This window comes from Lynx canadensis, chromosome X (assembly GCF_007474595.2).
Source record: "Lynx canadensis isolate LIC74 chromosome X, mLynCan4.pri.v2, whole genome shotgun sequence".
NCBI lineage: Eukaryota > Metazoa > Chordata > Mammalia > Carnivora > Felidae > Lynx > Lynx canadensis.
This window is the reverse complement of record NC_044321.2, coordinates 61,128,132-61,144,925: the sequence shown is the minus strand read 5'-3', so window position 1 is coordinate 61,144,925 and position 16,794 is coordinate 61,128,132. Positions and strand designations below refer to the sequence as shown.

The window sequence follows — 16,794 nt, the reverse complement described above, 5'->3', positions numbered from 1 at the left end:
TACATGCTTGCTTTCTCAAGTGGGTAAACAGTTTTCCCCTAAAGTTATGTGTTATTCTCTGGTATATTGCACATCTTACCGAAGGACAACCCAGACTGCATCAGACTTTGATTCATTGTTTTTAGTGTATGATTAAAGCAGTCTTTTTCTTAACACTGCCTACTATATCACCCTTCCCACCGTTTTTTCTTTCTTTTTTCTATATAGAGGAGGACCATTTGAAAACATAAATTACTTGGTTGGTAACACAAGTAAACTTCAATTTAAAACCTGCCTGGTGTGTTGCAGTCTTCTTATTACCAATACATCAGATTGTATAGTCATATGAAATATAATAATTACAATCATATGATATCATTGTGTGATTAAAGGGGTAAATATGTTTAAGAAAATGCTTTCTTGTATGTTTGGTACCTGTTTATGCATATCTTTAGTTGCAAGCAATGATAAGTCTTTGAACAGTCATTCCTTTCATATATTTAGGTTAACTAATTTCATTAGCTTTCTTGTTAATTACAGAGGAAAGATTATACAGCGTTAACAAAGTTCTTGCCTCCAAAACATGAATATGTGTTAGCTGTGAGAATGACTCCTATTCAGTGCAAGCTCTATCAGACTACTTAGATCACTTAACAGGTAACAAATATGCTTAGTTTATTTTTATATTTTCTCTAAAAGACATTCTTTTTCTGAAGGATGTTGTTTTAGTAATTTTACCATGTCATTTGTTTTTTTTTCAATTGTGCATTTGAATAACATGGGTATGATTATTTTGTAAAAGCACAAATTATTTCTAATTTAAAAAACACTAATTGTCCAAAATAAACTAAGGAGCAAACTGGTGAAAAAAAACATACACAGTATATTGAATAATCTCTTAGCTTGTAATGAGCTTTATTCAGGAAAATTATTAGTGAGTAATGTAAGAGAAAATATATAAAAGTACAGGTGTATTATTTAAAAAATTGAACCACAATAATAAAAGGCAAAAAAAAAGCAAAATGCAAGGCAGGACATATATATGCTCCCAACATTATAATAAAAATATACACAATGCCTAAAATACACGAAAATGCTTGACAGAAATTGTTTTTGGTTTTTTGGTTTTTTGGTGGTTTCATTATGAGGATCTTTTAGATAAGAATACTTCTTATTCTTTACTATGGGCTTTTAAAAATACAATGGATAGGTATTAATGTTATCATCAGTAAGCTCATGTGTCTGTGTGTGTGTCCATGACTGTGTGCCCAGGGTTGTCACTGTTCACAGAGCAAAACCTAGCCTCTGGTCTGAAGTGAGATTTCTTATTTCTTAGTCACTTCATTCTGGTAACTTTCACCAAGTGATACGTTAGGTTTATTTAGGCGATACAGGTTAGAAAGTACCCATTAGCCATTGTGAATAAAATAATTGATCAAAAAAATAATAGAAGGTGGAAGTATGTACACACATATTAAAATGATGCTTGTATCAGTAAAGGGATACTCTTCATATTAGCAGTGTCATTTATTTATTTTAATTTTTAACAGCAGGGCATTTTAGAGAACAGAATAATGATGGTCCTCAAGCATTATTTTGCTTTGGGGAAAATAGGATTTGAATGTTAGTGTTTTACAGAAGTGCTTTTTTGCTGAATTTAACATTTATTCATTTTTGAGAGACAGAGACAGAGCATGAGTGGGGGGTGGGGGGACAGAGAGAGAAGGAGACACAGAATCTGAAGCAGGATCCAGGCTCTGAGCTGTCAGCACAGAGCCCAACACAGGGCTCGAACTCACAGACAACAGATGATGACCTGAGCTGATATCGGACACTTAACCGACTGAGCCACCCAGGCGTCCTGAAAATCACTTCTGGAAGGCACACATTTTCATTTGTGTATCAGTCAGAAACTGTTAGGTTTATTGTACCATTGTGTTTTGAATGACAAAAATTGGAGGCATAATTAAGTAACCAAATGTTATTCCAATGAGAGAGCTACTATGTACTTAGAGAGGATATCCAGACTTACCTTTCATTTATATCTGAGTATAACAGGTAGTAAATTTGGTCATTTAATTTACTTTTTTTTCCATTTAAAATTTTGTTTTATCTTAGAGAAAATGCCAGCTACCGTGTTTTCAAGTATCAGAGAATCAGTTGTCTTTAATAACTAATAGCAAAATGTTAATGGCTCATATATAGACCTTAAAATGTACTCTTTTGAGGGTAATGCAATATTTAAGAATTAAGGGGGCTTTATTCTTTGTGGCTTTAATTGATAGTAAATATCTAAAGTACTAATTATTAAAAGCTTCAAACTCTGAAAAGTATGATTGTTAAATTCTCATCTGGTGCCATGAATATTTTAATTGTGAAAAGGTCTGGGGTTCCACCCTACTAAATGTGATGTTTTCTTTTCCTTAAAGTGGAATAACCTGACTTAATAGTCCCTTTGAGAAAAATGTCCATAAAGGCCACATGGGTTCTATTAAAGGTATCTTGATTCTTACTAGAAACCTATCACCCATCTCTCTCACTTGTATTTACAATGTTTGGTATTTTTCTGTTACACATTCCAAAATTTCTTTTGTTTCTATATTTGACTCTTTTTAGATTGTACTTGGTTTTAAGAAGTTCATTTAAATTTTGCTTTTTATACTAGCAATAGTTGGTGTTAATTTTAGTAGTGATAACTTATAATAGATTTAATATTTACAGAATTAAAGTCATAAGACTGACTTTTAATGAATTTCAAAGAAATTAAAGCCCTCTTAATTTCCTTTATGTACACGCACACACAACACACAATGGGATATTCAGTCTTAAAAAGAAAAGAAATGCTGGGGCGCCTGGTGGCTCATTTGGTTAAACGTCTGACTCTTGGTTTTAGCTCAGGTCATGATCTCACGGTTTGTGAGTTTGAGCCCTGCATGGGGCTCTGTGCTGACAGTGTGGAGCCTGCTTGGTATTCTCTCTCTCTCTCTCTCCTCTCTCTCTCTCCTCTCTCTCTCTCTCATACACACACACACACACACACTCTGCCCCTCCCATGCATGCTCGCTCTCTCTCTCTTTCAAAATAAATTAATTTTTAAAAAAGGAAATGTTGACACATTACAATATTAATGAGCCCCAAAGAATAAACTAGGCACAAAAGGACAAATACTGTTGATTCCACTTAGATGTACCTAGAGTAGTCACATTCATAGAGGCAGAGAGTAGTAGTTACCAGCATTTGGGGGAGAAGGAAATACAGAGTTATTTTTAATGGGTACAGAATTTCTTTCTAGGATGATGAAAAGGTTTTAGAAATGGAGAGTGGTGATGGTTGCACAACATTGTGATTATACGTAATGCCACTGAATTGTACTCTTATAAATAGAAAACAGTAATATGCTTTGTGTCTAAAATTGCATGGGTCCAAGTGTCATCCTTTAGAGACTGATTAAGTGCATCTGGAGTAGGGCTCAGGCACTTACATTTTTATAAGCCCTACAGATGATTTCATGTACTCTCAGCTTGAGATCCACTGCTCTAAATGATGTTCAGCATAACAAGCTATCAGGGAAATGTAAATCAAAACCACAGTGAGATAAATTTTATTACTAGGATGGTTATAATCCAAGAAATTAAAAAACAGCAAGTGGTAAGGATGTGGAGGAATTGGAACTCTGTGTGTTGCTGGTCTGGAATGTCAAATGGTGCAACTTATGTGGAACACAATTTGGCAGTCCTTCAAAGGTTCAGTATACAGTCACCATATAACCCAGCAATTACATGTCTAGGTGTATACTCAATAGAAAGGAAAACACTTGTGCACACAAAAGATTTATACACCAATATTCACAGCATCATTATTCATAATAGTTAAGAGCTAGAACATGTCCATCAACTAGTGAAGGGATAAACAGATTTGGTACATGCATATCATAGAACATTACTCAGCATGAAAAGGAAGAAAATGCAGATTCATGCTACAACACAGATCAACCTTGAAAACATATGCTTAAGTAAAAGAAGCCAGTCACAAATGACCACATGTTGTATGATTCCATTCACATGAAACGTCCAGAGTAGGCAAATCTGTAGAGACAAAGTAGATTAGTGGTTTCCTAGGGATGTGGGAGAAATAAGGAAATTGGGGGATAATGGCTTAGGGATGCAGGGTTTCTTCTGAGGGTGATGAAAATGTTTTAAAAACTGGACTTTGGTGATGGTTGCACAACTCTGTGAATACACTAATGAATTGTAGTGGTAAATTGTATGTGAACTATATCTGAATAAAACTTAAAAAAAACTCAGTGGCTTACTTTTTATCCACAGAAGTTTTATTCAGTTATCTTCCAGCTAATTAATTGTTTGTTCTTTATGATTTCCTGTGCCTTACATGTACTTTCAAGATTGTCTTTAACATTTCTTTTTTTTTAAGTTTATTTATTTTGAGAGGGAGAGAGTGAGAGACAGCATAGGAGGGACAGAAAGAGAGGGAGAGAGCAAGAATACCAAGTAGACTCTGCACCAGCAGTGCAGAGCCCGACACGGGGCTCCTACTCACGAATCCTGAGATCATGACCTGAGCCAAAACCAAGAGTTGGACGCTTAACCAACTGTTACCACCCAGGCGCCCCGTCTTTAAAAATTTCTTTAAACATAGTAAACAGTTATAGTCTATGTCTGATTATTCCAGTTTCTGAAATCCTTATAGATCTCTTTCATCTCTCTCATTTCTGTCAGTTCAAGCATGCTGCCTTGTTTCCATGTGTGTTTAAGTACTTTTGACCATAAGTTCCTAGTATCCCTTGGGGTTATTAACATGTGGGAATTCTTTGAGGCCCAGGATAAAGGTTGGTTAGTCCAGAAAGGATTTGCTGGTTTTTTTTTTTTTTTTTCTGCTAGGGGTCTGGGGATATTATTAGTCTGAGATCCCTTGATATTATAATTTGTGCTTGAAGCACCCTTAACTTTATTTATTTATTTATTTATTTATTTATTTACAATTTGCATCCAAATTAGTTAGCATATAGTGCAACAATGATTTCAGGAGTAGATTCCTTAAGCCCCTTACCCATTTAGCCCATCCCCCCTCCCACAACCCCTCCAGTAACCCTCTGTTTGTTCTCCATATTTAAGAGTCTCTTATGTTTTGTCCCCCTCCCTGTTTTTATGTTATTTTTGTTTCCCTTCCCTTATGTTCATCTGTTTTGTCTCTTAAAGTCCTCATATGAGTGAAGTCATATGATATTTGTCTTTCTCTAATTTCACTTAGCATAATACCCTCTAGTTCCATCCATGTAGTTGCAAATGGCAAGATTTCATTCTTTTTGATTGCCAGGTTATACTCCATTGTACATATATACCACATCTTCTTTATCCATTCATCTGTCGATGGACATTTGGGCTCTTTCCATACTTTGGCTATTGTTGATAGTGCCGCTATAAACATTGGGGTGCATATGTCCCTTTGAAACAGCCCACCTGTATCCCTTGGATAAATGCCTAGTAGTGCAATTTCTGGGTCATAGGGTAGTTCTATTTTTAATTTTTTGAGGAACCTCCATACTGTTTTCCAGAGTGGCTGCACCAGCTTGCATTCCCACCATCAATGCAAAAGAGATCCTCTTTATCCACATCCTCGCCAACATCTGTTGTTGCCTGAGTTGTTAATGTTAGCCATTCTGACAGGTGTAAGGTAGTATCTCATTGTGGTTTTGATTTGTATTTCCCTGATGATGAGTGATGTTGAACATTTTTTTCATGTATCGGTTGGCCATCTGGATGTCTTCTTGGGGAGAAGTGTCTATTCATGTCTTTTGCCCATTTCTTCACTGGATTATTTGTTTTTTGAGTGTTGAGTTTGATAAGTTCTTTATAGATTTTGGATACTAGCCCTTTATCTGATATGTCATTTGCAAATATCTTCTCCCATTCTGTTGGTTGCCTTTTAGTTTTGCTGATTGTTTCCTTGGCTGTGCAGAAGCTTTTTATTTTGATGAGGTCCCAGTAGTTCATTTTTGGTTTTGTTTCCCTTGCCTCTGGAGACGTGTTGAGTAAGAAGTTGCTGCGGCCAAGATCAAAGAGTTTTTTGTCTGCTTTCTCCTCGAGGATTTTGATGGCTTCCTGTCTTAGGGTTTTATGTCTTAGGTCTTTCATCCATTTTGTTTATTTTTGTGTATGGTGTAAGAAAGTGGTCCAGGTTAATTCTTCTGCATGTCGCTGTCCAGTTTTCCTAGCACCACTTGCTGAAGAGACGGTCATTATTCCATTGGCTATCCTGCGTTGTCAAAGATTAGTTAGCCGTACATTTGTAGGTCCATATCTGGGTTCTCTGTTCTGTTCCATTGATCTGAGTGTCTGTTTTTGTGAAGCACCCTTAACTTGAAAGTTAGTAGGAATTTGGACTAATGATGAGCTATTTGATGATATGAGCTGGGAACTCTATAGTATTTAAAATGTTGCTCCTTTCTGTCTTCTACTTTCTACGAAATAAAATATGCATACCCCAAAGAATGTTAACCAGTTTTAGTGGACTTTGCATGGTAGTTCAAGGGTGGTAGTTTTTTTGTGAGATTTCTATACTGTGTGGCTAATTAGAATGTGGTATGACTATAAGATTTAAATTTAGACTTGAACAGGTGTAACAGCCATTTCCTTAAAGTCAGCGTTTTTTTTGTTTTTTTTTTTTTTTAAATTTTTTTTTTTCAACGTTTATTTTATTTTTGGGACAGAGAGAGACAGAGCATGAACGGGGGAGGGGCAGAGAGAGAGGGAGACACAGAATCGGAAACAGGCTCCAGGCTCCGAGCCATCAGCCCAGAGCCCGACGCGGGGCTCGAACTCACGGACTGCGAGATCGTGACCTGGCTGAAGTCGGACGCTTAACCGACTGCGCCACCCAGGCGCCCCTAAAGTCAGCGTTTTAAGGCCTGTGTTGAAGTATTGAGGCAGTGGAATAACTAATATCCATGAGATACTCTTTTTTCACTTATTGTTCATTATATGTAGAATTCTTCTGGGCACCTCTTGGTAGTTTGTTATTGCTTGGGTTTCAGGCTTTCATAAAGCTTTGTTATGTTATAAATGGCCTTGATTCTTAACGGTTAACTGAAGGAACATTGGAGGTGAGAAAATCAGATTTCTGAGAATGGTACAAAGGAATTATTTTATTAGTAAGGATTTTGTGATAAAGCAATGTAGAAATCCTAAAAGGTGTTTCTAAATTCTTAGTGGCCAAACTACTCCCAACCCTTTTTAATCATTTATGTGGAAAATGATTTGAAATGATTTTCAGGACTTGGGGATACTGTATAAAATTTATTTATATAGTCCCTGGTATTTTATTATGATCATCTCCAGTTCCCTGTTTATTATAGCTAATTGATCATCAGAATACTCCATTGAGACTGGGTTTTAATAGTATAATTGTAATTTGTAAAGAATCAAAAGGAGAATTGTAATTTGTAAAGAATCAAAAGCTTTTAGTCTTGTATTTTTGGAAAGTTTACTTCAGCTCTACTGTCTTCATCCTTGAATAACCTTGAAGGACACTTAAGGTAATGGGGTAGGCTGAATGATGGCCACCTGGAGAGGTCAGATCTTACCTAGTTTCTGGAACCTGTGTTACCTTATAAGAAAAGGGATTTTTGCAGAGGTGATTAAACTAAGGATCTTGAGATGAGGAGATTGTCCTGGAGTGTCCAAATGGGCCCTAATTCCAATTGCAGGTGTCTTTTGGGAGAGATGCTCAGGGAGATTTGATCTACACAGAAGAGGCGACATGGTGATCATAGAGGCAAAGATGGATGTGGCTACAAGTCAGGGAATTGCCTTGAGGAGGCAAGGAACAAATCCTCACCTGGAGCTCCCAGAGTGAATATGTGTGGCTCTGTGGACTCTGATTTTGACTCAGGACAGATTTTGGACTTATGATTTCCCAAGCTGTGAAGGAATATATTTCTGTCGTGTTAAAATTTTGGGTTTGTAGTGATTTACTACGGCAGCCCTAGGATACTAATTGAAGCAGTGAGTTTTCCCCAACCATTCTTCTTTTGACTTGTACTCTAATTTGCAGTGCAAGCATTGAGAAACTTCTTAGAAAGTTTAGATTTCTGTGCCTCATCACAGATTTAGGAAATCAGAATTTATAGGAATAGAATTTAAGGATCTGTACAACAAATTGCCCAAGTAATTCTTATGTGCACCGGGTTTGATAAACATTTCACTAGGATGCTGTATTGGTTTCCTCTTGCTGCTGCAGAAAACTACCATCAAGTTGATGGCTTAGAACACAACTCATGGTTCTGGAGGTTGGAGGTCCAAGGTTAGTGTCATTGGGCTAAAGTCAGCAGGGCTGGTTCCTTCTGGATGTTCTAGGGAGGGAAAATGTTTCCTTGTCTTTTTTAGCTTCTGGTGGCTGCCTGTATTCTCCATATTGAAAGTGTATCACTCCAATCTGTGCTTATGTTATCACATCACCTTCTCCGACTCTCACTTTTGGATGCCTCTTATAGGAACTATTGTGGTTGTATTGAACGCTCCTGGATCAACTAGGATGGTCTTCTTTACTTTAGGCCCCGTATCTTGATTGAATCTGCAAAGTTCCTTTTTTCATAAGGAATAACTCATGGGTGCCTAGGTTTGCAATGTAGATATATTTGGGAGACCATTATTAGTTTACCTCAGACCCCATGATAACATCTCATGTAAAAACCATGGATGTAAATGAGGTTGAATAACAGATTGCCCTGCTTAATTCATTATGTATTCACCTAACCTTTTTTGGCAAGTTTTCCAAATAAAGTCATTTGGAAGTCAAAAAAAATTTTTTTAAGATAGAATAATTCAATAACGATAGTACTTTTTTTGAGTAGACAACATTTTTTGTGGATGTTTATTTGGCTACCTTATTAGCATATGTTTTTTATGTGGTTTGCATTCCCCACAAAGAATATCAATGCTAATATAAGTCAGTAGTGTAGATAGAAGAAACTTTTTTTCCCTTTTTTGGTAGAAGTTTTTTCCCTTTAAAAATTTTCTCCCTTTTGGGGGACCTGGGTGGCTCAGTTGGTTAAGGGTCCGACTTCAGCTCAGGTCATGATCTCTCAGTTCAGAGTTCGAGCCCCACGTTGGGCTCTGTGCTGACAGCTCAGAGCCTGGAGCTTGTTTCAGATTCTGTGTCTCCCCCTCTCTCTGCCCCTCCCTTGCTTGCTCTCTCTCTCTCTCTCTCTCTCTCTCTCTCCCTCTTTCTCTCTTAAAAAGAAATAAACATTAAAAAAATTAATTTCTCCCTTTTTCTGTCTTAGGCCTAAAAAAGTCGTATAAAATTTCTCTATAATAGACGATATTTATGTTATTTGCAAGAGTAATTTTTCCCCCACAAAACAAAAATAGGCTTTTAAGTCTTTGTTGGAGAATAAAATGATATAGTTTCGATTACCTTTTTTTTTTAATCCCTCTTTCCTTTACATTAATTTAAAGACTCATAAGGCATTCAGTGATAGAACAGCTGGGTAGAAGATCAACAAGGAAATACAAGACTTGGAAAGCACTATAAACCAACTAGACTTTAACAGATATCTGTAGAACACTCCATCTAGCTGCAGCAGAGTACACAGCCCTCTCAAGTACACATGGAACATTCTCCAAGATAGACCATATTTTAGACTTTAAAATAGTTTCAATTAATATAAAAGGATGAAATCACACAATATTTTTTTTAACCGCATGGCAATGAAATTAGAAAACATTAACAAAAGGAAAGTTAGAACATTCACAATTGTATCTAAATAACACAGCCCCGAATAGCCAATAAACCAAAGAAAAAATCACAAGTGAAATTAAAAAATATTTAGAAACAGATGAAAACAAAAACACAAGGTTCATGAATATGGGATGCAAGTAAAGCATGCTTAAAGAGGGATAATTACAACTGTAAATGCCTATAATTTAAAAAGAAGGAAGATCTCAAATTTATAATGTAATCTTTTACCTTAAGAAACTAAGAGCAAACTAAACCCAAAGCAAGTAAAAAGAAGGAAAGAATACAGACTAGAGCATAAATAAATATAAAGGAGGAAAAAAAATAGAGATCATTGAAACCGAAATTTGGTTCTTTGAAAAGATCAACATAATATCTTTTTAGCTGTACTTAAAAAGTAATAAATAGAGGAGACACACTAAAGTCAAATGTGAAAGAGTATCACTTACATTATGGAAATGAAAAAATTATAAGGGAATGCTGTGAAAGTTGTATATCAAGAAATTAGATAACTTCATTTTCATAGAGTGATTTCTATCATACTTAGTAGAAATACCTCTTATAAGAATAATCAGTACCAGATTTAGTGTTTCATACGATTAAATTTTCTCTTGCCATGAGTGGAGGCAAGATTTACTAATTACTGGTGAATTTGCATCTTTTGAAACTGGACAGAAAAATATGTTATTGTTTAAATGCTTTTTGTCTTTTAATCGGCTTTGTTTTGCATCTTACTCCCTTGTTAATTTTGTCATATTAGTGAAATGTGCATTCATTTCATTTTTATTTCACTTTCATAGAAAAATGTGATTTTGTTGAAATTACTCTGGGCAGAAGAAATTTAATGTTTTTAATATGAAAAACATAATTTTTAGGAGTACATTTCTTTGTGTAAGAATATTTGGAAAGAATTGTCAAAAGATTGGATACAGAAAGGCTTTGTCTAAAACAAGAGTTTTTTTAAGTTTTTATTTAAATTCAGGTTTTTTAACATGTAGTGTAAATTTTGTTTCAGGTGTACAATGTAATGATTCAATACTTCCATACATCACCCTGTGCTCATCATGACAAGTACCCTTCTTAATCCCCATCATCTCTTTAACCCATCTCTGCCCACCTCTCCCAACATAGAGAGTTCTTATGTCTCAACATTAACTGCTTTTTTTTATTGATCAGGTGTAGGTAATAGCAGTGAAGGTGGAAGAGGAAAGGCAGGTGCAAAACTTTTCCAGGATTTTCAGATGTTAAGTAGAATCTGGACTCATCCTTGGTGTTTGCAGCTGGACTACATTAGCAAAGAAAATAAGGTAAATCAGGTAACCTTAAAGGTATCTGTTGGAAGCATAGGAAAAATGTAAGGAAAAACTATATATATATATAGGAAAAACTATATAAACTTACTGTATATTTGAATTTTCTTTTGCTTTCTGGTACAGTAATTCAGCTTTATTTCTAGTTAATTTCTGTATGTTAGAATGCATTATGATTATGGAAGGAGTATTAAATGTTATTCTTAACATCTTGCATAACCATGGTAAAATGACCAAAATTAAGAAATTAACATTGAGTCTATACTATTAACTAAACAACAGACTTTAATTAGATTTCATCAGTTTTGTATGTATGTCCTTTTTCTTTTCCATGATTCAATCCAAGACCTCACATTGCATTTAGTAAGCATATCTATCCTGTCTCCTTTATTTTTTCTAATCTATGATAGTTCCTTAGCTCTTTCTTGTCCCATGAAAATTAATTTATCCTTAGATAAAATAAATATCATTATAATTTTCAATAGAAGTTGAAATAAACTATTAAAATATTCATCATTTTTTTTCCTCTAGGGATACTTTGATGAAGACAGTATGGATGAATTTATAGCTTCAGATTCCGATGAAACTTCCATGAGTTTAAGCTCCGATGATTATACAAAGTAAATTGAATACTTTTTGTGTCCTGTGTTAACACATTTAAAATCCCTAATTGCTGATTGTCCTCTCATAATTGGCATTTGTGTCTTTACTATGCTTTCCTAACAGTTTAAATTTATTCCTTTTTTAGAAAGAAGAAAACAAAGGGTAAAAAAGGAAAAAAAGATAGTAGCTCAAGTGGAAGTGGCAGTGACAATGATGTTGAAGTGATTAAAGTCTGGAATTCAAGATCTCGAGGGGGTGGTGATGGAAATGTGGATGAAACGGGAAGCAATCCCTCAGTTTCGTTAAAGCTGGAAGAAAGTGAGTCTAATGAATGTTGCCTTTATCATGGAACATTGATTTAGAAAATATCATGGCCATGGTTTTCTCAGTTATTAATTATCCTTACTCTTTTGCTCAAAGGAATATCTTTCCTCAGCTTGTAAGCATCTAGAATAATCAGGTCACATAATAACAAGTATCTGGTGAATGTTTAATTCTAAGCAAGTCATTGTGCTCTCTCTGGTATTTAAGAGGAAAGGAAGAAAGAAAAACTAGTGTTTATGTATATGTATATAAACTGATTGCTGTATTGTTTTCACTCCATGCATTAGCTAACTTAATTCTTGAGTAGACTTGCAATGCTGTTGATAATTTTTATTTTTATAAATGATTGGTACAAGTGAGACTCAGACCTAGACACATCTAATTTCAGAACCACCATGGTATTTTCACTTAACTACATATAAATGACTAGAAACATTGCTTATAATCAAGTATGGTTGTAATTAACTCTGTACAGTGAAAGTAGTGTTAATAGTTTAGGCTTTTTCCTTTGTAATTTGTCATAATCTATAGTTGTATACTTTAAATTTTCCCTGTATCATGTACAGCTTATCACCTCTTTTGCTTTCTCTTTCTCTTTTTCTCTTGTGCATGAGTGTACATACAACTGAATGTCTTTTGAAGTTTATTTATTTAATGTTTATTTTTTTTTGGGGGGGAAGACAGCATGAATGGGGGAGGGGCAGAGAGAGAAGGAGACAGGATCCAAATCAGACTCCAGGGTCTGGGCTGTCAGCACAGAGCCTGACGGGGGCTCAAACTCCTGATCTGTGAGATCATGACCTGAACCGCAGTTGGACGCTTAACCAACTGAGCCACCCAGGTGCCCCACAACTGAACATCTTTGAATTTTCTACTGGCTAAAGTTGCTTTGACCTATATCTTGATTTGAAGGGTTAGTGTTAAGGCCCCATATATCCTAGTGTTGCCTGACTGGGTGTCTAGGAATTCCAAAGCTGGGACTAAAAATCTGAATATTTGAAATAGCAAATATCTAAAGACAGAACAGTGTAAATAGCTCTAAATAGTTGTCACTTGAGAATCATGTAGCAAAGCAGTTTACTGTAAAGGGAAGAGAGATAGGTGCCACCTAGGTAAATGACCTTGAGTTCAAACAAGCATGGCTGGGTTTTGGGCTGCAGCTGAACTAATTTGGTGATTCCTTAATAAACATTTCACTCTTCAAGGAATAGGGGGAAGAAAAAGTATTTGAGGAAATAATAGCTGAAAACTTCCTTAATGTTGGGAAGTAAACAGAAATCCAGATCCAGGAGGCACAGAGAACTCCCTTCAAAACCAGTAAAAGCAGGCCAACACCAAGATACATTCTAACTAAATTTGCAAAATATAGTGATAAAAACATCTTAAAAACAGCAAGACAAAAGAAGTCTTTAACTTACAAGGGAAAATCCATAAGGCTAGCCGGAGATTTCTAAACAGACTTGGCAGGCCAAAAGAGAGGAGCATGATATATTCAGAGTGTTGAGTTGGAGAAATCTGCAGCCATGAATATTGTATCCAGTAAGGCTGTCATTCAGAATAGGAGAGAAATAGTTCCCCAGACAAACAAAAACTAAAGGAGTTCATGACCATTAAACTAGCCCTGCAAGAAATGTGAAGGGGACACTTTGGGAAAGAAGGACCAAAATCAACAAAGAATAGAAAGGAACAGAGAAAATCTTCAGGAACATTGGCAAAACAAGTAATAAAATGGTACTAAATTCATATTTGTCAGTAATTACTCTGAATGTAAATGGACTAAGTGTTCCAATCAAAAGACTTAGGGTGTCAGAATGGATAAAAAACCAAGACCCATCTACATGCTGCCTACAAGAGACTATTTTAGACCTAAAGACACCTGCAGATTGAAAGTGAGGATGGAGAAACATTTATCTTGCAAGTGGACATCAAAGGAAAGCCAGAGTAGCCATGCTTATTTCAGACAAGCTAGGTTTTAACCAAAAACTGTAACAAGAGATGAAAGGGCATTATATCATAATAAAGGGGTCTGTCCAATAAGAAGATTTAACAATTATAAATATTTATGCCCCCAACTTGGAACACTCAAATATATAAACAGTTAACGGGACACCTGGGTGGTTCAGTTGGTTGAGCATCTGACTCTTGATTTTGGCTCAGGTCCTGATGGGTTGTGGGATCAAGCCATACATTGGACTCTGTGCTGAGCATGGAGCCTGCTTAAGATTCTCTCTCTTTCCCTCTGACCCTCTCACCCCCTCGCACTCTGTCTCTGTAAAATTAACATAATAATATAAAACAGTAACAAATACAAAGGAATTAATTGATAATAATATAGTAAGAGTAGTGGACTTTAATACCCCACTTACATTAATGGACAGATCATCTAAACAGAAAATTAACAAGGAAACAATGACTTTGAAGGACACACTGGACCAGATGGACTTATCAGATATATTGAGAACACTGAATCTTAAAGCAGCAGTATACACATTCTTCTTAAGTACACCTGGAACATTCTCCAGAATAAATCACATGCTAGGTTACAAATGATGCCTTAACAGGTGCAAAAAGATAGAGATTATATGATACATATTTTATGACTACAATGCTATGAAACTAGAAGACATCCACAAGAAGAAATTTGGAAAGACCACAAATACATGAAGGCTAAAGAACATCTAACTAAAGAATGAATGGGTCAACCAGGAAAGTAAAGAATAAATAAAAAAAATACATGGAAACAAATGAAATGGGAACACGGTGGTCCAAAGCCTTTGTGATGCAGTAAAAGCAGTCAGAAGAAGAAGGTATATGGCAATGTAGGCCTACCTCAAGAAGCAAGAAATATCTCAAATACACAACCTAACCTTAAACCTAAAGGAGCTAAAAAAAAAAAAAAAAAAAGAATAACGAATGAAGGCTGAGCCAGCAGAAGAAGTATAATAATAAAGATTAGAGCTGAAATAAATGATACAGATGACAAAACAAAAACACCCCACTAAATAGATCAATGAAAGAAGGGGTGGCTTGTTGAAAAAAATTAATAAAATTGGTAACCCCCTAGCCAGACTTATCAAAAAGAAAAGAGAAAGGACCCAAATAAATAGAATCACAAATGAGAGAAGAGAGATCATAACACCACAGAAATACAATTATAAGATTATATTATGAAAAACTATATGCCAATAAATTGGGCAATCTGGAAGAAATGGATAAATTCCTAAAAACATATAAACTACCAAAACTGAAACAGGAGGAAATAGGAAACTGGAACTGATTGATAACCTCCAAGGAAATTGAATCAGTAACCAAAATTTTTCCAGCAAACAGAAGTCCAGGGCCAGATGGCTTCCTGGGGTGCAAGGGTGGTTCAGCATTCACAAATCAATCCACATTAATAAAAGAAAGGATAAAGAACCATATGGTCATTTCAGTAGATGCAGAAAATGCATTTGACACAGTACAGCATCCATTCATGATGAAAACCTTCAATAAAGTAGATTTAAAGGGAACATACCTGTACAGAATAAAGGCCATATATGAAAAAACCACAGCTAATATCACTAGTGGGGAAAAACTGAGAGTTTTTCCTCTGTGGTCAGGATCAAGACAGGAATGTCCATTCTCACCATTGTTATTTAGCATATTACTGGAAGTCCTACCCACAGCAAATAGACAACAAAAAGAAAGAAAATGCATCCAAATCGGCAAGGAAGGAGTCAAAATTTTACTATTTCCAGATGCCATGATACTCTATATAGAAAACCTGAAAGAGTCCACAAAATTTCTGTAACTTTTAAATTCAGTAAAGTGGCAGGATACAAAATCAATGTACAGAAGTCTGTTGCATTTCTATACACCAATAATGAAGAAGAAGAAACAGAAATTAAGGACTCAGACTCATTTACAATTTTACCAAATGCAAGAAGATTCCTGGGAACAAAGTCAACCAAGAAGGTGAAAGACTTATACTCTGGAAAGTATGAAATCCAGATGAAAGACATTGAAGAGGACACAGGGAAATGGAAAGACATTTCACGCTCATGAATTGGAAGAACAAATATTGTCAAAACGTTTATGGTACCTAAAGCAATCTACACATTTCATGTTATCCCTATCAAAATACCAAAAGCATTTTTTCACAGAGCTAGAACAAAGAATCTTAAAATTTGTATGGAACCACAAAAGATCCCAAATAGCCAAAGAATCCTTGATAAAGAAAGGAAAGCTGGAGGCATCACAATTCCTTATTTGAAGTTATATTACAAAGCTGTATTAGTCAAAATATTATGGTGTTGGTGCAAAAAGACACATAGATAAATGTGTTCAGAATAGAAAACCCAGGAAGGAATCCATAACTACATGGTCAGTTAATCCTTGACAAAGCAGGAAAGAATATCTAACGGGAAGAACATTGTCTCTTCAACAAACAGTGTTGGGAAAACTGGATAGCAAAATGCAAAAGAATGAAGCGGGACCACTTTATTACTCCATACAGAAACATAAATTCAAAATGGATCAAAGACATAACTGTGAGACCTGAAATCATAAAAATTCTAGAAGAGAACACAGGCAGTAAGTCTTCTGGCATTGGCTGTAGCAAGTTCTTTCTAGGTATGTTTCCTGAGGCAAAGGAAACAAAAGTAAAAATAAACTATTGAGACTTCATCAAAATAAAAATCTGCACAGCAAAGGATATCACCAACAAAACTAAAAGACAACCTTTGGAATGGGAGAAGATATTTGCAAATGACATATCTGATCAAGGGTTAGTATCCAAATTGTATAAAGAACTTCTAAAACTCATTACCCCCAAAATGAA

At 35.5% G+C, this 16,794-nt stretch overlaps 1 protein-coding gene across 1 annotated transcript in view; it reads left to right on the top strand.

Annotated features, from left to right (window-relative positions):
* ATRX (ATRX chromatin remodeler) overlaps positions 1 to 16,794 on the top strand; it is a 331,615-nt gene that overhangs the window by 212,979 nt on the left and 101,842 nt on the right. Inside the window, 5 exon segments of the mRNA XM_030306144.1 lie at positions 520 to 613; positions 616 to 636; positions 10,912 to 11,042; positions 11,577 to 11,665; positions 11,794 to 11,966. Coding sequence (XP_030162004.1) covers positions 520 to 613; positions 616 to 636; positions 10,912 to 11,042; positions 11,577 to 11,665; positions 11,794 to 11,966 — 508 coding nt within the window.